Below are 25,929 nucleotides of genomic sequence, written 5' to 3' on the forward strand. Positions count from 1 at the left end.
TGGTGGTAGTGATGGTGCTGTTTTAATTTTTTAATGTTATAGAGGTTTTTTTCATTTTCTTGACATTGAAATGTGTAGCATATTTTTATTAATACAAAACACCTATTACATCCTTCCTAGAAGAGGCATAGTAGAAGAAAGAAGATCCATGTAGAAGAAAACAAAAAAAAAAATATGACATTCATTATATACCGTGGAAATATTTTGTCTCATATCAGTGTGTAAACTTGACTTACATTCCCTATTACCATGGACAATAGAGAAATAAAAGAAAAAGTAAAGAGAAGAGGAAAGAAAATTTGTTTCTCCATAAAAGCAGTGAGAATACTAGCAAAAATTGTCCAAATCAACTTTTTCAGAACTCTAGAAATTAACCAAAGGCTTGCAACAATCCAATGAGTATTTATTCAACTATAGTTGAATCTCAGGAAAAACAGCAAGATCTATGGCTTTTTAATTTACCTTGTTTCCGTCTCCCTCTCTCCATCTCTGGGGTAGCTGTGAAAATCAGCAGCCTAGCAGCCACTTGCAGAGGAAGAATGGGTTTGGAGCTCCCCAAAAGCTCTATACCCAGAGAAGTGTCACTATTTGACCTGTTTGGCAGTTCCATGGAAACCTCCATTTCCAGAGCTTGTCTTTATTTGACCTGACTCAGAGCTTGTTCACTGAGAACAGCCTTTACCCCCAGGGATTTTTGTAGGGAAAGTCAGCAGCAATTGTTAAACATGGCAATTGCTTCAGGTGGTGATAACACTTGCAGCTAACAAGAAGCTGAGCAAAACTTAATGAGATAAGCTTAGGAATGAGATACACCCAGAAGGCTTTGAAAATCTTGTACATATTCATAGACATCTAGAATGCATACCAAACACACACACACACACACACACACACACAAAAAAAAAAAAACTGTATGAATGTCCAGGAAAGAACTGAGAAGGCTCTCATTTCTAGCAGATTTTGAAGCTCTGTATAAGTAGAAAATGAAAACTAAGTAAAACTGCTGTCCTAGAAAATGAAAACTAAGTAAAATTGATGTCATTTAAGGCATCCTCACATGCACACAGAGTTCCTCAGCAAAGGCTGGAAAACTTATTGGTTCAGGCTTTTAAGAAAATCTCTGTCCAATCATTAGCCAACAACTAAGCTAAATGAGCAGAACCTTCAGTTGCTATATCCCCAAAACAATACAACTTTAAAGAATGACTTCTAGAAAGTCACTGAACAACAAATAGCAGTAACAACAATAATGGCAACAAACAAAAATGACAACAAACTTTACATGATGGGGTGAGGGGATAGACTTGATTTCCAGTTTCCACATTATATTATTTAAAACAGTCGGCTTTCAAGAAAAATTTCTAAGACATGCAAAGATATAGTAAAGGATGCTCCATATATAGAAAAAACAGTCCATCAAAACTGTCCCTAAGTAAGCCAAGATGTTGGACTTACTAGACAAAGTATTTAAATGAACTATTGTACATATGTTCAAAATACTAAAGGAAATTATATCATATTTATTATTTGAAATAGCACAATTGAGTGACCATAGTCAAGAATAACTTAATTGTATATTTTAAAATAACTTAAAGAATGTAATTGGATTGTTTGTAACTCAAAGGATAAATGCTTGAGGGTATGGATGCTCCATTCTTCATGAAGCGCCAATTTCACATGGTATCAAAACATCTCATGTATTCCATAAGTATATACATCTACCATGTACCCACAAAACATTTTTAAAAAGAAAAAACAATTATTTATTTAACACAAAAGAAGGCAGTAAAGAAGGAATAGGGGAATACAAAGGGCAGAAGGCATGTAGAAAACAAATAAAAAAAAGGCAATGTAAATCCTACTTTATCACTAATTACATTAAATGTAAGTAGATTAAATACTCCAATCAAAAGGCAGAGATCAGTAGAATGGATAAAATAACATGATCCAATTTTATGCTGCTTACAAGGGACACACGTTAGATTCAAAGACATGACTAGGTTAAGGTAAAAAAATGAAACAAGTACATATATTATACCATGCAAATAGTAGCAAAAGAGAGCTGAAGTGGCTATTCATGTCAGACAAAAGAAGTTTTGTTTTAATTTTAGTTTTTATTTTTATTTTTTGAGTAAAGGTTATTAGAGATAAAGAATGATATTTGATAATGGCAAAGGATCAAATCAGTAAGAAAATGTAACAATTATAAATAAGTATACACTTAATAACACATCCCTAAAACATATGAAGCAAAGATTGAGAAAACTGAAGGGAGAAATAGATAATTCAACAATAATAACAGCAGAGTCTTCAAAATCCCACTTTCTATAATGGAGCAACTAGACAGAGGATTAACAAGGAAGTAGAAGACTTGAACAACACTATAAACCAACTAGACCTAACAGACATCTATAGAGCACTCCACCTGATGGCAGAATATATATTGTTTCAAGGGCTCAAGGAGCATTCTCTAGGATAGCCCATGCTTTAGGTCAAAAAACAAGTCTCAATAAGTTTAAGAGGGCTCATATGATAAAAAAATATATATATATTCTCCAAACACCATGGGATAGAATTGGAAAAAAAAAAAGTTTGGGAAATTCACAAATATAGCAATACTTCTATATTGTATATGTATAGAAAATAAAGCAATACTTCTAATAAATCAAGAGTTAAAGAAGAAATCAAAGGGAAAATAGAAAATATTTTGAATGAAAACAAACCACAACATACCAAAATACATTGGAAGAAGAAAAGCAGTACTTAGGAATAAATTTATGGCTATAAATGCCTGCATTAAAAAGAAAAATAAAGTCTCAAATCAATAACCTCAGCCTCCACCTTAAGATACTAGAAAAAGGAGAGCAAGTCACACCTAAAGCAAACAGAAAGAATATAATAAAGACTAGAGGGGGAATAAAAAAACTAGAAAAGAGAAAACAATAAAGAAAATCAACAAAACAAAAATTTGTTTTTTAAAAAGATAAAATTGGTAATCCTTTAGCTAGATTTGCCAAGAAAAAAAGAAAGAAGTCTGAAATCACTAAGATAAGAAATGAAAGAGTGACTTTACTACCAACTTTCCAGAAATAAGATTATAAAGGAATATTATGGATAATGTGAATAATCGTATGCCAACAAATTAGGTAACAATTATAGACCATATGTTAGGTCATAAGACAAGTGTCAAAACAACTCAAGGAGAATTTTTAAATTAGCATAAACTTATAATAATTAGAGAGGTTAAATTGATAATTAAAAATATTTCCACAAAGAAAAGCTCAGGAAGAGATGGCTTCACTGGTGAAATGTACCAAATGTTTAAAGAAGACTTTTTTTAAAAAAAGTCAGTCCTTAACAAACTCTTAAAAATGAAAAAAGGAGAGACTGCTTCCCAGCTCATTCTATGAGGCTAGCATTGCCCGGACACTGAAACCAAATATATATTACAGGAAAACTATAGACCCTAATGAATATATATGCAAAAATTCTCAAAAAATACCTAGTAAATGAAATCCAGGAATATTTAAAAAGGTATGCACACCATGAATGAATGGCATTTATCCCAATGATGTAAGTTGGATTAACATCAAAAAATCAATATATGTAATATGCCATCTTAATAGAATATAAGACAAAAATCGTGTGGTTATCTCAATAGAAAAAAAAGTATTTGACAAAATCCAACATGGTTTTGTGCCACTTAACATTCAACAAACTAGAAATAGAAGGGAACTTCCTCAAACTGATAAAAGGATACTTACAAAAAATGCACAGCTAACACCATAATGGTAAAAGACTGGATGCTTTACCTTTAACATCAGGAATCAGACAAAGATATTGGTTGTCTATTTAACAACATACTGGAGGTTTTAGACATGCAATCAGGCAAGAGAAAAAAATAAAAAGCCATTCAGACTAGAAGGAAAGAAGTAAAATGATCTCTTTTTCCAGGTGATAAAATCTCATATACAGATAATTTTAAGGAATTCATCAAAAAACTATTAGATATAATAAATGAGTTCAACAAGGTTACAGGATATAAGATCAATATGCAAAATGCAGCTGTATTTCTACACACAAACATTGAACAAATCAAAAATTAAGAAAATTTCATTTATAATAGTATCAAAGAATAAAACAGGAATTAATGTATCAAAAGAAGTGTAAGTCTTTTACACTTAAAACTACAAACCATTGCTGAAAGAAATTAAAGAAGATACAAATAAAGGAAAGACAACTTATATACATGGGTTGAAATATAACTTTGTTAAGACTGCAATACTCTCAAAATTCATTGACGGATTCAATGCAATTCCCCCTCTCCCCTACAAAAACCCTCAGGACTCACACTTTCAGATTTTAAAACTTACTTCAAAGATACAGTAACCAAGACAATGTGATACTGGCATGAAGATAGACATACAGATTAAAGGAGTAGAGTTGAGAATCTCATAAACCTATAAGGTCAGTTGATTTTCCACAAGGGTAGCAAGACAAATAAATTGGGAAGGAATAGTCTTTTCAACAAATGGGGCTGAAATACTGGATGTCTATGTACAAAAGAATGAAAGTGGATCTTCTATCTCACACTATGTACAAAAATTTAACTGAAAGTAGATCAAAGGCCTAGATACAAAAGCTAAAATCATCAAATCTTTTAGAAGAACACATGGGCATAAATATTCATGTGCTTACATTAAACAATGATTTCTTTGATATAATACCAAATGTACAATTAACAAAATAAAAATTTATAAATTGAACAAAAAACTTTTGTGCTTCAATAAACATCATCAAGAAAGTGAGAAGACAACTCAGAATGGAGGCAAATATACATAAATCATAAATCTGATAAGGACTTATATACAAAGTATACCCCAAACTCTTACAACTCAGCAATAAAAAGACAATTAACACAACTGAAAATGATAAAGGATTTGAATAGACGTTTCCCAAATAAGACATACAAATGGCCAATAAGCCCATGAAAAGATGTATAACGTTGTTAGCCATTAGGAAAATGCAAATCAAAACTACTAGGCGATGCCTCTCCAAGGAATTATAAAGTATATTTACTGAAAGAAAGAAGTAAAATTATCTCTGTTTGCAGATGACATAATTCTATACATAAAAATCTCCTAAGATTCCACCAAAAACCTGTTAGACCTAATGAATGAATTGAGTAAAACTGAAGGATACAAAAATCTACATACAAAAATCAATAGCATTTTTATACACAAACAGCTACCTAACTGAAAAAGAAATCAAGCAAACAATTCCATTTACTATAGCATAAAACAATACTGAGAAATAACTTTAATCATGGAGGTGAAAGATCTGTACACTGAAAACTAGATGAAAGAACCTGAAGAAAATACAAATAAATGGAAAAGTATCCTATGCTCCTGGATTGGAAGAATTAATATTGTTAAAATGTCCTTACTGCCCAAAGAATATCCAAATTCAGTATAATACCTATTAAAATTTCACTGGCATTCTTCACAGAAATAGAAAAAAACTGTCCTAAAATTTGTATAAAACCATAAAAGACCACAAATAGCCAAAACAATACTGAGAAAGAAAAACAAAATTGGAGGCATCACATTTCCTGATTTCAAATTATATTACAAAGCTATAGTAATAAAAACAGTATGGTACTGACCTAAAAAACTAACACATAAGCCAGTGGAACAGAATAGAGAGCCCAGAAATAAATCCAAACCATGTATAGTCACTAATTTTTCACAAAAGCACCAACAAGACACAATGGGGAAATGATAGTCTCTTAAATAAATGGTTCTGGGAAAACTGAATTTCCAAGTGCAAAAGATGGAAATTGAACCATTATCTTACACCATACACAAAAATCAACTCAAAATGAAAAAGACCTAAGTATAAGAACAAAAACTACAAAATTCCTAGAAGATAATATAGGGGGAAATCTCCCGGACAATGTCTTGGTCATGATTTTTTGAATATCACACCAAAAGGCTCAGTCCACAAAAGCAAAAGTAAATAAATGGGACTACATCAAACAAAAAGGCTTCTGTACACCAAAGCAAACAATCAATAAAATGAAATAGCAAACTATGGATTGAAAACAAATATTTGCAAACTATGTATCTGATAAGGGGTTAACCATCCAAAATTCATAAAGAACTCATACAACCAAAAAAAGGATAAACAATAGCCTAATCTAAAAATGGGCAAAAAATCTGAACAGACATTTCTCCAATGAAGATACTAAAATGGCCAACAGGTACATGAAAAGGTACTCAACATTATCAACATCATTAATCATCAGGGAAATGCAAAAAAAATCCATTATGAGATACCACCTCATACTCATTAGGGTAGCTATTATCAAAAAGTCAAAAGATGACAAGTGTTGTTGAGAGCGTGGAGAAGAGAGAAGTTTTTACACCGTTGGTGGGAATGTAGATTGGTACAACTATTGTAGAAAATAGTATGGGGTTTCTAAAGGGGTTAAAAATAGATCTACCATATGACCCAGCAATCCCTCTTCTGGGTACATACTTATAAGAAATGAAATCACCACCTTATAAAGATACCTACTTTCTCATATTCATTGCAGCATTATTCACAGTAGCCAACATATGGAAACAACTGAGTGTCCATTGATTAATGAATGGAAAGAAATTGAATATTATCCAGTGGTACATATATATAATGGAATATTATTCATTCCTAAAAAAGAATGAGATCTTGCCATTTGCCACGACATGGATAAGGCTGGAGGACATTATGCTAGGTGCAACAGGACAGACGCAGAAAGAAAAATATTGCATAATCTCATGCATATGTGGAATCTAAAAAAATTTCAAATATCCAGAGATAGAGAACAAATCAGTAGTTACAGGAGTAGCGGTCAGTGGGGAGGAAATAGAGAGATGTAGGTCTGAGGATACAGTGTAGCAGATATGAAGGATGAACAAATCTAGAAATATAATGTACATGAGGATTCTAGGTAATACAATAGTATCATATGTGGAATTCATGCTAAATGAGTAGAATTTAGCTGCTCTTGCCACAAAAACAAAGAAATGGGCAACTGTGAGATGACGGATATGTTTGCTTCACTATAGTAAAATTTTTTACTATCTGTATATATCCCATATGTGTTGTATACCTTAAATATACATAATAAAAAATTACTTAAAAAAATAATTTCACAAATAGAAAAAGTGGTAGAGGACAGAAAAATGATGGTCCAAATACAGAAGAATTTGATGTGAATTGTAGCAGAGTTTCTAAGAAAATAAAATTACATGATAAGTGAAAAATGAAGAGACAGATTGCCCAGCAAGCATATGGGCTCATCACGTACTTCAGAAATGGCATAAAGGGAGATAATCAGTTATGAGATAGCCCTCTTCAAAGGATAAATTTTGTAAATCCAAAATGATCTTAAGTGACAAGAAATATGTTTTGGGGTGACTATTGGATGGGATAACCTATAGTGTTATTTAATTATATGCTTATTTTGTACACTTGAGGGATGCCATAAAGAAAATGAGTTCTCATTTGCATTGCTACTTAAAAGTAATCATACGGGTCATCATTTTCCAGTGGTCATTCACTTCTTGCCACTATGTAATGTTTAGGCTTAGAATTCTGAGTCTGAATAGCATCTTAATTTTAAAAAGCATGATTATTAAAAACACACAAACTGGCCAGGCACGGTGGCTCAGGCCTGTAATCTCAGCACTTTGGGAGGCCAGAGTGGGCAGATTACCTGAGGTTAGAAGTTCAAGACCAGCCTGGCCAACATGGTGAAACCCAATCTCTACTAAAAATATAAAAATTAGTCGGGCATGGTGGCCAGTGCCTGTAATCCCAACTACTTGGGAGGCTGAAGCAGGAGAATCACTTGAACCTAATAGGCGAAGGTTGTGGTGAGCCGAGATTGCACCACTGCAGTCCAGCCTGGGCAACAGAGCAAGACTCCATCCAACACCCCACCCCACCCACAAAAGCACAAAACCACAATGAAATGCTATGTCACATCCACTAAGGTGGCTATAACTAAAAGAAAGACAGAAAGAAAAATTAGTGTTGATAAGCATCAAAATGGAAACCTCATTCTTTGTCATTGGGAATGTAAAATGGTATAGCCACTGTAGAAAACAGTCTGACAGTTGGTCCAAAAGTTAGACACAGAGTTACCACATAACCTAGCAATTCCACTTCTAGGCCTATACCCAAGAGTACCGAAAATATATGTGCACTCAAAAATTTGCATATGAATGTTTATAGCAGCATTATTCTTAATAGCCAAGAAAAAAAACCAATATCATTAACTGATGAATAAGAAAAATATGATATATCCAAATAATGGAATATTATTCATCCATAAAAATGAATGAAGGAATAAAGTGCATGTACAACATGAATGAATATGAAAACATTTTGTTAAGTGAAAGAAACCAAGCACAAATGGTCACATGTTGTATAATTCCATTTATATGAAATGTCCAATATAGGCAAATCCATTGAGGCAGAAAGTAGATTAGCAGGTGCTAGGGCCTGGGAGGAGGGAAGAGAGAGGAGTGGCTGCTAATTGGTAGAGTTTCTTTTTTGGGGTGATGAAAATGTTCCAGAAACAGACAGTGATATGGCTGCACTATCTTGTGAATATACTAAAAACCACTGAATTGAACACCTTAAAAGGTTGATTTTGTGGTATGCGAATTACATCTCAAGAAAAAAATACTTAAAGATAAGAATAATTAGTATACTCAAGTGATACTTATTGAGTAGCCCACCAAAATGCTGTGGCCATGGAGATGCCCCATTCACATCTCTCTTTAGGAGAACTTCATCAAGAAGCATAGCTGATTAACCGCCTCTGGGTCCAAGCTTCCCTTGGAGCTGTTTCCTGCCAATGACTGAGTGTGGTGAGGGTAGGAACTAGGTCACTCCCGTGGATGCTTAATTTCTCCAACTGGCAAATTCTGCTCGGGACTTCCTATTGGCCAGGCAGCAATTTTTTCCAAATCACACTATGACAAAAGACTCTTCATATTCACTCCTTACTTGTCTCTTTTCTTCCACAGAGCACCATGGTCAAATTCTCTCCCCATCTACTGCTGATTCTGCTCTCTTTAGCCTTCACAGTTTTTCTCCTGAAAAACCTTTTACTCATCTAATATTGGCATATGTTCCTTGGAGAGCAAGGAAGTGACACATGAATGTATGTCTAAGAATGACTACAGTACAAAACTTGAAGAAGGTAGCTGAAAGGCCTCGGTAGGACCAAATGTGTCTGCATGTGTTCCTGGGATTCCAGATATACATTGTATTCACTTGTACTGAACAGATGTATGAAAGACTTACACAAACAAACCACTCTCCAAGGTGTCTAATTTGAAGGATAATATATATTTGAGTGAAGTAGTTCTTGGAATGCTTGGGAAATACCAGTTTCAAGCAATCACCATATTTAATAATAACCAGCATAGGTACTGATTGAGGCCACAAGCACTGCATGGGCAAATCAGACAAGACTTGTAAGTCTAAAGCAGTGTTTTTCACACTGTGGGTCACTACAAAGTATAAATCATGAAACCTATTTTGTGGGTCATGACAGCAGATGTTTTAGTTTGGTTTATCTTTTTTTAAAAGAATAGATCAGAATATAGATGCATAGTAAAGGTAAGTATAGTTTCATAAAATATTTGTCTTAGATATATTTGTGTATACTTGTGTGTATATTTATATACACTACCTAGGTTTGGATAGTTTTGTCACGGATTGCATCAGAAAAGGTTTGAAAGTCATGATCTAAGAGATACACAAGAAAGTTGGCACAGCCAGAACTTACATAAAGACATTTAGTAACATTCTTCAAAGTAGAAACAGAATTTCTGATTCCCAAAAGATTCATCAGGGTTGCATGCTTTTGAGTGATAATGTCCAAGTGGGGTGAGTCACATAAAACCTTCTGGTGCATGGAGACGTTCCTCCAGGCCCAGAATCATATTCATAATCTGATTAGGTACTGGACTTCACCTCATGTAAGCCAGGTACATCTCAGAGTTATAAAATGTGCAATGTGGGCTGGGCATGGTGACTCACATCTGTAATCCCAGCACTTTGGGAGGCCGAGGCAGACAGATCACAAGGTCAAGATATCAAGATCATCCTGGCCAACATGGCGAAGCCCTGTCTCTACTAAAAATACAAAAATTAACTGGGCATGGTGGCACGCATCTGTATTCCCAGCTACTTGGGAGGCTGAGGTAGGAGAATCACTTGAATCCCAGAGGCAAAGGTTGCAGTGAGCCAAGATTGCACCACTGCACTCCAGCCTGATGACAGAGGGGGACTCTGTCTCAAAAAAAAAAAAAAAAAAAAAAAAAGTGCAATATGATTGCAGGGTACAATCACAGCACACGCAGGAGTAAACAAAATCCTCACTCATCATACTTATTCTCTACAGGCTAATATAGTTTATTCCAAGTTAATTCCTGAATGTATCATTGCTGCTGGACAAAGACAAGGAATGGTAACCCAGACATCCCTGGGAGTCTTGCTAAGAGACCCTTGGACTAACTACAGAGCTCATCCTGTGGTTTGTCTCACTAGAGCTACGTCTTGTGGAAGTCAATTCCCTTAAAAAAATGATAGGATTTAGGTCATGGTGGCCAGAAATCTAAAGGAAGAGTTGCAGAGAAGTCAGGAATGGCTGCAAACCATTTGCTAGAAGGGGTAATCTGTTTTGCAAAGCTAGATTCCACACAAATGTGTAAAGAAAATAAAAATCAATAAGGCATTGAAACAGAAGTTTCACTTTTCTACCTAAAAAATGCAATGCAGAAAACTAATGTTGAGAAAACTCACAGGGCTAATCTTAAAATTTAAAGAAACTATAAACTCTCTAGGTGCTTCTCAAAGTTGAGGTATATGTACTTTTGGGGGGATATGCAGATGAGCTAAGGGGTGGAAAAGCCACAGGAAAAACAAAGCGGTTCTAGGGTAACACTATGTCATTGAATCTATGATGGTGTCAATTGTAAGATGCACTGTTGTTGTCAAATCACTAAAAGAAAAAAAATGTTATGAGGCAATGTATTATTACTTAGAATATTTTAATCTTATTTTAAAAAATCTTTCAGATTAGATGTAAATTCTATCATATACCATTCTTGAAGGAAAATGTAAAACTATACAAGTTGATTATACACTAAGGAAAATAAAGTGTGTCACTCTTCTGAATCACTTCTCAATTCAGAGTCATCAGTGTTCACAGATCTTATCCTCTAAGCCACTGGGATATTAACGAAGTAGCATATATCTTTAAAAGTGCTCTGCTATCATCTCCAGAAATTTCTTTCTGCTGACACTCTTCTGTAAGTTTTGATGTCATCATTTATTGAACTTAGTAGATGTCATTGGAGGGTTTTTAGATAAAACCAAACTCATATTCCTTCCTCAAGTGGTCTTTCCTTGGTTTGTTAGCTGCAATTTTAAGGGTTGCTAATGTCCAGTCTTGCCACTAGAAATTCTTTAACTGTGTAGATACATGTCTAAAAAATGCATCAACAGGTAACATAACTTGGAAGGTTAAGTAAGACTCCTGGCCATCTTTCCACATGGCTGTTTACCACTCATTCATCAGCTCACCTGTCATTCATCTCTATGTGTGTGTATATGCACACATGCATGAGTGCACACACAAGATAATAGCATGGAGTTCAATTTCATTTTCATAAGAGAACGGGTTCAAACTCATACACCAAAAGTGCATTCATTTCCCATTTCTGCATAACAAATTACTATAAATGTAGCAGCTTAAAACAACACCTATTTATTATCTCAGAGGGCTGGAAGTCATAAATTCATCATGACATGGCTGGATTTGCTGCTCAAAATCTCTCAAGACCAAAATCAAGGAACTGACAGACCTGCATTCCTTTCTGGAGGCTCTGGGGAAGAATGGAGCTCATTCAGGTTGTTGGCAGAATTCAGCTCCTTGCAGTTGTAGGATTGAGGTTAAGATTTCCTTGACATTTGGCCCTGTCTATATTTAAACCAGCAACATGTGTTGAATCCTGCTCGTGCATATCTCTGACTTTTCCCTTCTGTTGTGCCTCTTCAATTTTCTTTTGTGCCTTCAATTGGGAGAAGGCTCTGTTTTAAGGGTTCACGTGATTACATTAGACTCAACTAGATAATACAGAATAATCTCCCTGTTTTAACATCAATTGATTAGTAATTTTAATTATCTCTGTAATCTCTTTGGCTTGTAATGTAACGTGAGTATATGACAAGTGGTGAGTATCTCAGGGGGCAACATTCTGCCTCCCACACTTAGTTTGATATTATTGTTCAAAATGAAATATGGTGACAAGTTTTGACCATCTGACATCATGCGTGGCATCACATTGAAATGCTGTACATTGTGTCATCTATGTTCTCAGTGTTAATTGTTTTAGTACTCTCGGAATTGGCAGGCATGTCAAAGGACACTGAGATTTTCTCAGCATTTCCTGTTTGACTAAATTCCTAGTTTTTCCTAAATTGAATTGCATGTCACTGGACATTGAGCAGTTTCTAATCAGTTGAAAATTTTTGACAAATTGATGTTCCACACCTTAGTAACAGTTCTGCATCATGCAAGAGTTTGATTATATCAGCCTTTTCTTGTTTTGAAATTTCTTTCAGTTATTGTGAGAGCTTTGGTAATGTATTCTGCCTTCAGTTGCATAACCTGGCATGTGTTAAGTGACCCTTGTAGATGTATTTCAGTAACAAAACATAGCTCCACTTCATCTTCTTGGGAGTTTCTTCCTTCATTGTTGCTTTGAAAGAACATACAGAAATGGGACCAGTTTTCCAAAAATAAATATTTTCATCACTAATATCAAATTTACACTCCACTTCCTGTTTCCATGTTTTTCTGCAAAAACAGTAACTTTTTATTTAAATGCTAGACCATACTGTAATCTCATTGGAGACATATTAACCAGCATTTAAGTCCAATCTGTGTAGTACCAACAATGTACAATACACAACTGAAGTGACAACACAAACAGTTCTGACCAAATTTCTACATACACAGGAAACAACTGTGTCACCAACAGCCACTAAGACATCACTGGTAGTAAGATACCATCCTGACTTTCAACATGTTCAGTGTAAGAAAAAAGTGCTTTCAAATTATTGAGCAACTACTATGTGCCAGGCATTGTGCTCTTTCAGCAATTCTACTGAATTTTCCTGGTAATCTGCTTGCAAATAATAAATGTAATGGCTGAGGGGATTAGTGCCAAGGCCAGGCTAACTGGGTTTCAGATATTGCCTCTGTAACTTACTGTGTTATCTTGGACATATTTTTTTTAACTCTTATCTGTAATATAGGAAAAAGTGAGATAATTCATGTACAGTACTTAGCACATAGTAAAACTCAGAAATAGTGTCCTGTCATTTCTGTTGATATCAACCAACCTTAAGAGCTGGCTCCTTTTCTTCCCATATGCTCATGAAGCAAATACCTGTATTTTCCCAGTTAGTGAAAAAGTATTCATTCTGGAAATAGAATCTCTTTTAGTTCTAACTCCTTATTGTTCTAAAATGTACCAGATTATCTCATCATTCCTTGAGTGTACTGGTTCTCTAAAGGACAGGAATCATCAATACTCATTACCAGGGAACTCGGAGAAAGTACTGTGCCCTCATAAAAGGTTTAACATTCAGGCTATTCAAGCACTCCATTCTGTATTTTTTCTCTTGTGCATTCCTCTCCCTACGTGCATTTGATCTCTGTAGGTTAACATCTAACAAAGGCTTTAGGAATTAAAAGGCATGTAAAAAAATGGGGTATGCTCAGGGCTGTTGAGGGACCAGGCAACAGACTATAACACCTGGAAGAGAAAGTGAGCCTTCTTCCCATTTCTGTACAAATCATCCAGCCTTCCCCAGATTCGTGAAGGTCATCAGTGCATCTAAAACAGTGCTGGGGAGCTGTGGCACAGCACTAATGAGGAGTGCAGTTATGCCCATGGGAATTCTGGAGTGGACAAGGAAGCCCACATCATAGGACACTGCTCTGTCATGGCCAGAGGAAGAGAATTTATGGGTGACAACTTAGAAGAAATGATGAGCCAGTAATAAATTAGTTAAAAAAAAATCTTAGGCAGGGCATGGTGGCTCATGTCAGCACTTTTGGGAGGCCAGAGCAGGAGGATTCCTTAAGCCCAGGAATTTGAGACCAGCCTGAGCAACACAGTGAGATCCCTGTCTCTACAAAATAATTTAAATATTAGCCGGGCGTGGTGGCTCACGCCTGTAATCCCAGCACTTTGGGAGGCTGAGGTGGGTGGATCACCTGAGGTCGAGAGTTCAAGACCACCCTAACCAACATGGAGAAACCCCATCTCGACTAAAAATACAAAAATTAGTTGGGCATGGTGGTGTATGCCTGTAATCCCAGATACTTGGGAGGCTGAGGCAGGAGAATCACTTGAACCTGGGAGGAGGATTTTGCAGTGAGTCATGATCATGCCATTGCACTCTAGCCTGGGCAACAAGAGCAAAACTCTGTCTCAAAAAAAAAAAAAAAAAAAATTAGCCAGGTGTGGTGGCATGTACTTGTACTCCTAGGTAATTGGGAGGTTGAGATGGGCGGATCACTTAAGCCCATGAGTTAAAGGTTTACAGTGAACTATGATTGCACTACTGAACCCTTGCCTGGGAAACACAGTGAGATCCTGTCTTTAAAAAAGAAATCTTAGAAACTCTAGTAATACTTCAAGGATGGCTTTTACAAGGGACTAGGGGTCTTATGCTATACTACATAGGATAAATGCCTAAGTAGCCAAATATATAAATTATAACTATTAATGTGACTCTATTTATTTAAAGCCATAGTCTGGAGGCCTGGTGAAATCTGGTTATGTTTGTATTATATTCTTAACCCACTCCCACCACTGTTCATTGACCTTGAGATCCTTGAGGACGGAGACCGCTAATTAAAAAAAACTGTGCAGCCCTATCACCTAGCATAGAGTAGGTACTCAACATATGACTGTTGAAAGAAGGAATAACTGTCTCCAAGACACAAATTTAGAACAAACAGATAGAAGTTATAGGAATATAATTCAACATAAAATGCCTTTCTAGCTACTAGAACCTCTTATAAATGCAAGAAGTCTATCACGACATAGTGAGAATCCTGTCACTAGGGGTGTTACCAATGATGTCCTAGAAGAGATGCACACACCTCATAGAGGGGGATGGATCAAATCATTCCCAGCTATTGAATTGGTTGGTACTCATTGCATGGAGACCACCAGGAGACTAGCAATGACAAAGCTGCAAAAGACGCTAAGCAGAAGTGATGAGTCAGCAAAAACTGGTTTTTATTTAAAAAAGGCTTCAAGGACTATCTAGAAAAATCAGCAAGCTTCAAACCAGAGTTCGTCAGCATTAAAGTAGTACCCTGAAACATTGTTACAAGGAGCCATAGAAACTGTCTTCTAAAAACTACACTATTATAACTCTGACTGATGTTCAGAGGACTGAAGTATCTAACAGAATAGACATCATCTATATCTAAAATGTTAAATGATGAAAGGTTAAAAGAAAGATCAGGCTGTGAGATCAGGCTGTGATTTGTAGACTCATAGCCCATTTCAATGTCCTTTCCATGTCACTGGTGAAGTAAATTCTGGAGTCACTGGTCTTGGTTCCTTTAACTTCCAATAAATGACTGAAGGAACCCACATCTTCTACAAAAAGAAAATTACTGGACAATGATGGAAAGGTCTTCTGAGATAAATGATCATTCTACATTAATTTAAAAGCCATAAAGAGAATGAAGAATAAGACTACCTCATAATGTCAAAGTTCAAAGGCACTTTTCATATGTCTCTTTAAAGAAAACCTGACCTTTCTTTCTTTCTTTTATTAGCAGAAAGTTTGCCAAGGGCAGTGGGTCTTGGGTCATTTCATTTTGACACGGAAGTTCTCTCAGCATTAAAAATAATAATAATAAAAAAAACAGAAGTATTTAACTCTGAAGTCACCATGAGAACATGTTCAGAAGCATAAAAAATAACAATATTGAAGCATTATGACTTCAAAGGTTGTGTTTTAGTAACTCAATAAAGCTTTCCTTTCACATATATGAGAGACAGAATTTATATGAGGTCATGAATAGCTAAAGAAATAGGCATTAATAGATATTTTTCTATTGTATTTCATGTTGTTTCACAACATTCTATTCAGGAAAATTACTGAATATGCCACTAGTAACTTTTTACCCTTAAATATCTTTGTTACATATAGATTAGCTGGTATTAGATATGGATGTGAACATAAATATGAGCAAACAAGAGGGAGGAAGAGAAACAAAGGGTCAAAAGATATAGATGTGAACATAGACAGAGATGTGAACATAAAATTCATTGTTATGAATATAAAACCTCTTACCAAAGACCTCTTTTTGCCATTTCGATTTCCATTTTAAGCTATTATTTACAGACAGTAAAATTCACCCTTTTTTGGGTAGATTTCTGCAAGTTTTGACAAATATAGTCGTATAATCACCGCTGCAAGCAAGATACAGAATGGTTCCATCACAACCCTCTACCCCTTTGAAGTCAACCCCTCTCTACATCTCCTGCCCCTGGAAACTACTGATTTGCTTTCTTTTCCTATAATTTTGATGTCTTAAGAATGTCCTGTAAATGGAGTTATATAGTATGTAGCAAAGACCCCTTTTAAACTTCATGCACTTGATAAAAAGTAATTTACTTTTTATTTTTATTTACTTGTTCCTATTTTTTGAATTTAAAGGTAATGAGAGATATAAAAATCAAATTGCTCTTGACTATGACATCTTGAAATAGGTATTACCCAGAGGGCCTTTAGATCATATAGACCTTTAGGACTTCACTTCTGAAGTACTGAATCAGAATCTCTCAGCGTGTGTTCTGAGAATTTAGTTTCTACTAACCTTTCTAAGCCTGATTCTGATTGACCCATTAGATTCAGGAAGCATTAACCCAACAGGTATTCACCAGATGAGATCAACTACCAGATTTTAAATGATGTGCAGCTATGGAATCAAAATTCAGAGGTCGGGAGAGTCTTATCTAGGTGATCTTGTCCTTGGTGGCTACTACTTAGTGGCTGTGGGGCCTCAAACAAGTTACTTAAACTTGATGAACCTTGGTTTTCTCCTTTGTCACATGGGGGGAACACCTACTTCAAAAGATTGTTTTGGGGATTAAATGCTTATAAATCATTTAGCATACTACATGGAACACTTAGCATTAAGAAAAATCGAAGTTGCATATATTTTAGTACCCATGTCATCATCATTATGATCATCATTATACTGCCCTGAGTGCTTTACCATTCTTTCTCCATGTCTGCATTTTGGTTAATTTCACTATTTATTAACACTTCCTCTGGAGGCAACCAAAGGGAATTTTTGTAGCAACATGGGCTCTTATTCAAGGCAGTAAAAAACTAAGAGAAAAATCACTGATTGCTTGCAATCTTCACTTCTACCCTATTACAGCCTCAAAGACACCAATGAGAACAAAAAGTAAATTACTGGAAACCTTCAGTCTTTTTTCCAAAAGGATGTTATTGGCCAAATATGGGCAAAGAAAAGGGAGGAAGAGAAACAAAGGGCCAAAATAAAGCAGAAAATTAGGCTGCCCATACAGCTAGGATCTATCCAAAATTTTCCTTTATTTATTAGAAGATTTAGTCAAATATGTGATGTGAAGAGAAATGGAAACTGTTGGCTTAAAGAAAACAGGTTTGCTCTAGTACTATTCCATATTAACTTACCTAAATGACTTGGATTTGAAGTTCAGCAGTCGACAGAATATCTTAAGATTTATTTCTAAACATTACAAGATGGCTGGGTACAGTGGCTCACACCTGCAATGCCAGCACTTTGGGAGGCCAAGACAGGCAGATCACTTGAGGTCAGGAGTTCAAGACCAGCCTGGCCAACATGGTGAAAGCCTGTCTCTACTAAAAATACAAAAATTAGCCAGGTATGGTAGCACACCCCAGTAATTCCAGTTACTCAGGAGGCTGAGGCAGGAGAATCACTTGAACCCAGGAGGCAGAGGCTGCAGTGAGCCAAGATCATGCCACTGCACTCCAGCCTGGCAAGAGAGTGAGACTCCATCTTAAAAAACAAAACAAACAAACAAAAAAACTTTATAAGGTTCAGGGAAAAGAAGACTAAAAGCTCCAGGCAATATTTTAATACTATTACAAGTACTAAAATTGGGCCCTAAAAACTGACTGCAAGCTAAATATATATGCATTTATTTTTAAGCTATAGTTTTAATTTAAGCCCTGAAATACAGAAGAGTAATATTTGGTTGTACTCGCTAACATAAAGAACTACTACTATCTTCTAAGAATTATGCAATGCTGCTAACACCAAGGACCAAAGAACATCAAAAGACAAACATGAACCCCACAAGCCCTACCTGTTCTCAGCATCAGCACTGCACTTCGGGGACATCAATTCAAAGGACTTGGTAAATTTCACCACCTGTAGCATAGAAAGATAATACATCCAGGTTAATTAAAGCTTTACTGCAGTTTAAAATAATGTAATAAACATTTTCATCTTTATAATGATTATAGTAATTGGAGATTAAAGAGAGATTTTAAGTGGAGAACTTCCAAGGGAAAGTAGAGGAGTATCCATCCTACTTTTTGTATCTTATTTCTTACAAAGCAAACACTGTCCAAGTTTTAATACATTTCACTAAACATGTACATATTTTTACAATTAGGTGTACAATGAGCTATGGAGGTCAGCCAAAGGAAAATCTCCTTTGAATACTTAAAAAAAAACCCAATCAACATCCATAGAGACCCATGTAAGGACAGAACACCCCTCAAAGAAGATGCCCTCTGTCAACCCCAGGGTCCGGGAGTTAGCTCATCATTAAGCTTGGCTCATCCTTGTTCTCAGTGAACTTTGTGGTGCCACCACCTAAAAGGTAAAGAAGAGGAAGCCACCTTCTTCAATAATCACTCTTGTGTGGACGCTTCGTTTCTCACCTCTCCAGTGAAACTAGCATATCAGTGCAAGAGCTGACCAAGACTTATGTTGACAGGGGATTTATGGGAACAGAAAATGTCAATGTAGTTTTTCTCGTTACTAGCTAATATTGAGTTTACGCTGTAAACTAGGTCCTACAACAGAAGCTTCTTTAATTATTTCTTTATTATAACTCTGTAAGGTAGAGGTTTTTATACTCAGTCTATAGATGAGGAAACTAACTGCTAATTTTTTAAGAAACTTACTCAGTTTCACACAATTAAATAAGGCAATGGGCATGAATGGAATTCTCACTAATGCTAGAGTGCTAGCTCTTTCAACAACACTACAAACGTTGAGTGAGAAAGACACTATTTCTGGCCCCTGCAGGGGTGGAGGGAAACCTTTCCTTGTAACCTCTGAAGGTCTGCTGAAATAAACTGACAATAGACAGATTAACAGGAGAACAAGCATACAAACTTACTAATGTGCAGAAGCACAGAAGCCATATAAAATATGAGACTCAAGGAAGAGCCAGATGGCTGAAGCTTAAAATTTCACCCTCTTTATAGGGAAGATGGATAGGGGATGTAGGCAATTTTTAAGGGCAGAAAAAATTTTCAGAGGAATTAGATGAGCCCAAAAAACAATGACCAGGGACAAAGTTTCTCTGAGCTCTGGAGGAGGTGGCAGGAGGTAAGGGGTATAATTTCACTGTGAACAAAAGTTATCTTCTTTGGCAGGGGGGGATGGGGGGAATGTCCTTGTTCTGTCACACAGGCTGGAGTGTAGTGGCCTGATCTTGACCTCCACCTCCTGGGTTCAAGTAATTCTCCCAGTAGCTAGGATTACAGGGGTACACCACCACACCCAGCTAATTTTTGCATTTTTAGTAGAGATGGGGTTTCACCATGTTGGCCAGGCTGGTCTTGAACTCCTGACCCCAGGTGATCCACCTGCCTTGGCCTCCCAAAGTGCTGGGATTACAGGTGTGAGCCACTGCATCTGGCCAAAGTTTATCTTATTATGCAGATAAAGTCTCCCAGGTAATCTCTCAGAGTGTCCTCAGAAGAACAGATGAAAAGTCTGTCTGGGCATGGGGACATTCCTCATATCCTTCCTGTGATATAAGATAACATTCTCTAGTTGATAAAATTTCAGGGAGGGGATGGAAGAGAGTTCCATCTTGTACTTGTGAGAAGGAACGAGAAAAGGTTACAAAGTTCTTGGTTCTGAGGGGACTCAAGTCTAAAGCCTTTTAATTTCTTTTAGATCAACGTGCTGAGTATCCCAAGGCACCATGCTTTGAAGTATCTTTTTCTGAGCCCCAATACTCTCTTTTGACGATATGCCACATGATAGAAAAACAAGTCCCCTATAGTGAAAGGACTCCATCTGAATGTCATAGAATGCTTCCAAGGTTGACATTCAGATTTGTCTTAGCCATATGCAGTCATGCTTCAAAGGCCTTTCAAATTAACCACTTATAAGGAATTGATGGGCACCTGAGAACATGATTTGGAAACTAGGAATAGATTAAATATTAAAACAACTTTATCAGTGAGGTAATGAACTCCAGCTAGGCAAATGCAACATTAGGGAAAAAATAAAAGAAAAGAAAGGCTCATCACAAAGAAAATTGTGTGTGACTAGGTGAATGTAGAGCAATGACAATAGCTCTACCACAAGGAAATATCGTTGACAACCATAGAACATATTTCATTCCATACTGTAATATGAATTAAGCCTCCACAGAATCACTCATTGTGGCAAATTTTATTTTCCAAAGATGGTCACAACAATATCTCCTATCCCATATTCTTCTCTTCAATGTGACCCTGCCACCTTCCTACCAAGTGGTAGGATCTATGTCCCCTCTCCTTAAATCTGGTGGGCTTCTGAAAGCTTCAACCAATAGAGCATAGGGAAGAGATGCTACATGCCTTCTAGGGTTGTTGTAAGAGTCAACACAGCTTCTGCCTTGTCTGATGAAATATGTGTGCCTGGAACCCTTGGTCACCATGTAGGAAGTGCAAGTACCCTGAGGTCAGCATACTGAAAGGGAGCCAAACCACATAGAGAGGCCATTTTCCTGCAATGATGGATTTTGCACTTATTATAATCAATCCTTTATGTATGTATCAATGCTTACAACATCCCAAAAGGTAGATACCATCCTCATTTTACTGAAAGCAAATTAAGGCTTAGGGGGTTAAGTGGTTTGCTGGAAGCTGTGCAGGCAAGAAATTGCAGAACTGGGATTTGAACCATGTTGTTCTGATTCCACAGCTCCAGTGATCCCACTTCTCACTGCTTTAATAAGCAAGAGCAAGTGTTATTGCAACAGCAAATTATTTGGACATGACACCATTTTAAAGAAGAAAAATTTAAAGTTCAGGGTCAGAAAAAAATTCATCAGCTGACATGATTCCTTTTACCAGACCAAGACAATTATAAAACCTGTAATTTTTTTCTTTTACGTTGGCTGTTAGGAAACTCCAAGCAAAGCTTTAGCTTCAAATCCTTATCTTTAGGCAGCATAATTTGTTTTGTATTTGTTGGTTTGGTTTGGTTTTGCTTACAAAATCTGCTATTTTTCCTTTTTTTATTATTTCCTTCATACTTCTATTAGAAGTATGAAGATACGATGAAGTACATACATACTTGAAAAATGTATAAATGTGTAAAAAATACTTTTATACATGAAATAACATAAATCTGCTCCATAAAACTAATTACAGTTGAAGAAAGCTATTAGGTTATGGGCCATTACATTGTGTAGAAGTGTATGATGTAAAGGCATGGGAAGAGAATTTGGAATGGTAGGAAAGAGAAATAAAACATGTAAAGGCCTACAACTGATCCAAACAATATAAGAATAAAAGAGACGCAGGCCTGAGTCTCAACAAAAGAGTGACAGAATATAAACTGAGGAGTGAAACTGTGAGCAAAAGCCCCCTGCCGACTCAAAACCAGGTAAGATCAAGGATGTGTTGAAACATCAGGCTTGGTACTATGTGCATGTAAAATTAGTCTGCATCCAGCCCATTGAACTTTTTTTTTTTTTTTTGAGACGGGAGTTTCGCTCTTGTTACCCAGGCTGGAGTGCAATGGCGCGATCTCGGCTAACCGCAACCTCGGCTCACCGCAACCTCCGCCTCCTGGGTTCAGGCAATTCTCCTGCCTCAGCCTCCTGAGTAGCTGGGATTACAGGCACGCGCCACTATGCCCGGCTAATTTTTTGTATTGGTAGAGATGGGGTTTCACCATGTTGACCAGGATGGTCTCGATCTCTTGACCTCGTGATCCACCCGCCTCGGCCTCCCAAAGTGCTGGGATTACAGGCTTGAGCCACCGCGCCCGGCCCCCCATTGGACTTTTAAAGGACATCAGGTCCATTCTAGAGTGGGTCTCAGACTGTCAAATGAATCCAAGTCTGAACCATATATTCAGGAACCCAGGGCTGCTGATTAAATCTTACAGATTCTCTGACTTGGGAGGCAACCTGAGGTTAGGTTCATGGCCAAACTGACCCTGAGTCACCAGATTATTCGGGAAGGCAACATACTCATGGGGATTAGTCGATGATGAGGGCCGCAAGATGAACAGTTGAGAAGTAACATAATTCTGGAGAGGTAAATTCATCTGCCAGCCTCTCAGACCTCAAAAGCAGGAGTGCGCAAAGGATGGCCCATGGGCCAAATCTGGCCTACCACCTATTTTTATTCATAAAGTTTCATTGCAACAAAGTCATACTCATTAATTTAAGTATAGTCTGTGGCTGCTTTCTACTCTAACAGTAGAGTGAATAGATGCAATTGAGATCATATGGGCCACAAAGCCTAAAATGTTTAGTAGATAGACATTTATTTTTAAAAGTTTGCCAACTTCTCTGGTGTAGAGCCATTGCTAGAACAGATCAGTTATTTTCACTAAATTGTTAATGGGCAATGGTAGGTTAATGTATTAATATTCCCACGTAACATAGCTCTATTCAGAAAGAGGATTCCTGAAGTCACAATCTTTTAATTTGAAACAATACTACAATGATAGAAATTTTAGGCACCAGGGTAAGTGGTAAGATACATACTTGAGGATATGTCCCCAGTTGGCAGGGGACAGTTCTACTCCAATTAATCCTGTTGTCCAGGGACAATTATTAATACTGCCCACTTTCATGCTCACAAGTGTCTTTGAACAGCAAATTATAGGCGTGTAGGCCATTGGCTGCTCCTCAAAGCATCAGACAACTTATATTTTTAAAAAGAATTGAAAATAAATGCATTCAAATAGAAAATTGTTTATAATCAGATACATGGGTTAAAAATAAACAGCAAAAACAGCTTAAATATTTGGATATAATTTAATGGGATATATAGAGTGACCCATTACTTGCAGTGGCCCATACTTTACTTGCAGAAAGTATGACCAATACCAAATAGGTAAAAGCATAAACAAATAGAATAGAATTTATGCTTTATTCCTGACTTGGACCATTTCTGTAATTCTTAGTTTCATTAATTTTAAAAGTTTACTATCTAAAGCCAACTCTGATTTTACTGTACATTTACTAAATGAACAGGGATTAAATAAATTAATACACGCACCCTAAGTAAAAAAGAGAATCTTATAAGGGAAATATCAGAAGTGGATTATAGGTCATTGATACTGAACAACTGGTTTCAAGCTCCCTTTGCTGCTTATCAGCCCTGATTATTGCACCCTGGGGAAGGCAGTGTACATGCCAAGTGAAGTAAACAAAACATCTCCCTGCTTGTTCTTTGGAAAAGCTCCACGGAAAGAGGTCTTTTTGATTTGGATATTTATCAAGTGCTAGTTGGTCTGGCTTCTCTCTGTTCTTTTAATTGAAAAGCAAGTTAAAAAAATAAAAAACTATGCTCAAATAGATATTCCTGGCACCAAAATAAAAATTATCTACTAAGTAATCATGATTTTTGCTTTTAAATTTTCTGAATCTCTATTTTTCCATAAGAGGACTACTCAAAATGGCAAAAGAATGAATTAAATAGGACGGGTGTGGTGGCTCACACCTGTAATGCCAGCACTTTGGAAAGTCTCGGTGGCCAGATCACCTGTGGTCAGGAATTCAAGACCAGCCTGGCCAACATGGTGAAACCCCATGTTTACTAAAAATACAAAAATTAGCCAGGCATGGTGGCATGCACCTGTAATCCCAGCTACTCAGGAGGCTGAGGCAGGAGAATCGTTTGAACACGGGAGGTGGAGGCCACAGTGAACTGAGATGGCACTGCTGCACTCCAGCCTAAGTGACAGAGCAAGATTCTATCTCAAAAAAAAAAAAAAAAAGAAAGAAAGAAAGAAAAGAAAAAAGGAAAAAGAATGAATTAAATAATCATATCTTAGTATGCTTCTTAATAAATTTCTCACATATGCCAATTTACTTTAATCATTTATTCATGCAGTCAGCATTTATCAAATACTTAGTGTGCCAGGCATTGTTGTAGGTTCTGGAAACACCAAAGGGCACGAATCATGTCCTAACCTTGAGACACTCACAACACAGTACAGAGGAGGAACAGTTCACAAATGTTTCACCACAATGTATGTCCAAAATGCTACCAGTGCACAGAGGAAGGTGTTAAGGAATTCTTCATGTGAACTGTATGATGAGCAGGAATGCTCTAGGCTGACAAGTAGGGGAAGTTTTCCAGGCTGAGGGAATAAAGCAGTTCATTCTGGGAGAAAATAGAGAACTCTCAAAAGAGTTGAACTGAACATAATTCAACCAAGGGGCAAGTTACAGAGGTGTGAGTAGGGTGAAAAGAAACCAGTAAGGAATGGTGAGGTACCCAAGGACTAGCAACTTTAGAAAGCAGTTAACACTCCTAGGTATGAGGTTACACAAGAGGGAGGGAGGGAAGAAGGGAAGGGTGATTTTGGTATCCTGGAGGTGATTTTGATATCCATGTGAGGAGAGGTCATGGAAGGATGTAGGCACCCCTAGAACTGGTAGAGAAGGAACAAGGGAAATAACTATACCCAGTGTCTTTCACTCCTCTGGCCCTTAAATCTTCTGCTCATACCCTCTGTTTGTCAAACCGAACTGGCAGCCAGAGGACAAGAGAGCCCAAGTGGTGTGGTAAGTAAAGATCGGACCTCAAGGGCACTGAGCTAAAGACAGAAAAACCAACTACAGATAGTTGGGGAGTGAGGAGGTTACAAAGAATAGCCAGTAGAGTTGACAATGTTGAATTTTATTTACCTGAGCTCTGTGCTCCCCCAAAATAGTAATGATAAAGAATTCTCCCTAGCACTGTTTCAGAATTGGCTATCCTCAACAGACCACCCTGCCCTAGCACATTTCAAAATAAGACGTTTCTCCATCCTTCCTCATGACTCCTGTAAGGCTCATGAATGATGTAGGTAACTCCCTTGTCTATATGCTTCTGTGAAACCCCAAGTACCTTTCCTTTTCTTAGAGATGTTCCTCATTAAAGAGCATTCTCCCTATTGCAATAGCCAGATGAAATGATCTTTATTGTCTGGTGCATTTTGTCTTTCAATGGACTATTTGCACAAAGATACATAGGCTGATATATGCATCAGCTGACCATGCGGAGGTGGGGTAGAGGTGAAAAAAGGGGTAGGGCAAGGCAGAGGACAGAGAGGAGAGCTACAAGTTAAGTTGGAAACAGAAGTGATGGACTTTACATGTTGGGCAGTGTGAGCTTTATTGTACAAGCAATAGATAGTTACCAATTTTTTGAATCACATGAGAGGTCAAAGTTTAAAAAGAAATGGTAATTGATTGAAAAGATTACCTTGTTTCCCAGCAACAAATGAGTCAGGAGAAAAATGTCCTAGTGAGAAATCAGTAAAGAAAGTGAAGAAGA

At 36.8% G+C, this 25,929-nt stretch overlaps 1 protein-coding gene across 1 annotated transcript in view; it reads right to left on the reverse strand.

Annotated features, from left to right (window-relative positions):
• Nucleotides 1–25,929, reverse strand: part of PDE11A (phosphodiesterase 11A) — a 270,311-nt gene that overhangs the window by 220,857 nt on the left and 23,525 nt on the right. The window contains 1 exon segment of the mRNA XM_064373343.1: nucleotides 18,492–18,556. Within this exon segment, the coding sequence (XP_064229413.1) occupies nucleotides 18,492–18,556 (65 nt within the window).

The sequence above is a fragment of the Aotus nancymaae genome, unplaced genomic scaffold (assembly GCF_030222135.1).
Source record: "Aotus nancymaae isolate 86718 unplaced genomic scaffold, 86718_ANA_hifiasm-v0.15.2.pri h1tg000008l, whole genome shotgun sequence".
In the NCBI taxonomy this organism is placed as follows: Eukaryota; Metazoa; Chordata; class Mammalia; order Primates; family Aotidae; genus Aotus; species Aotus nancymaae.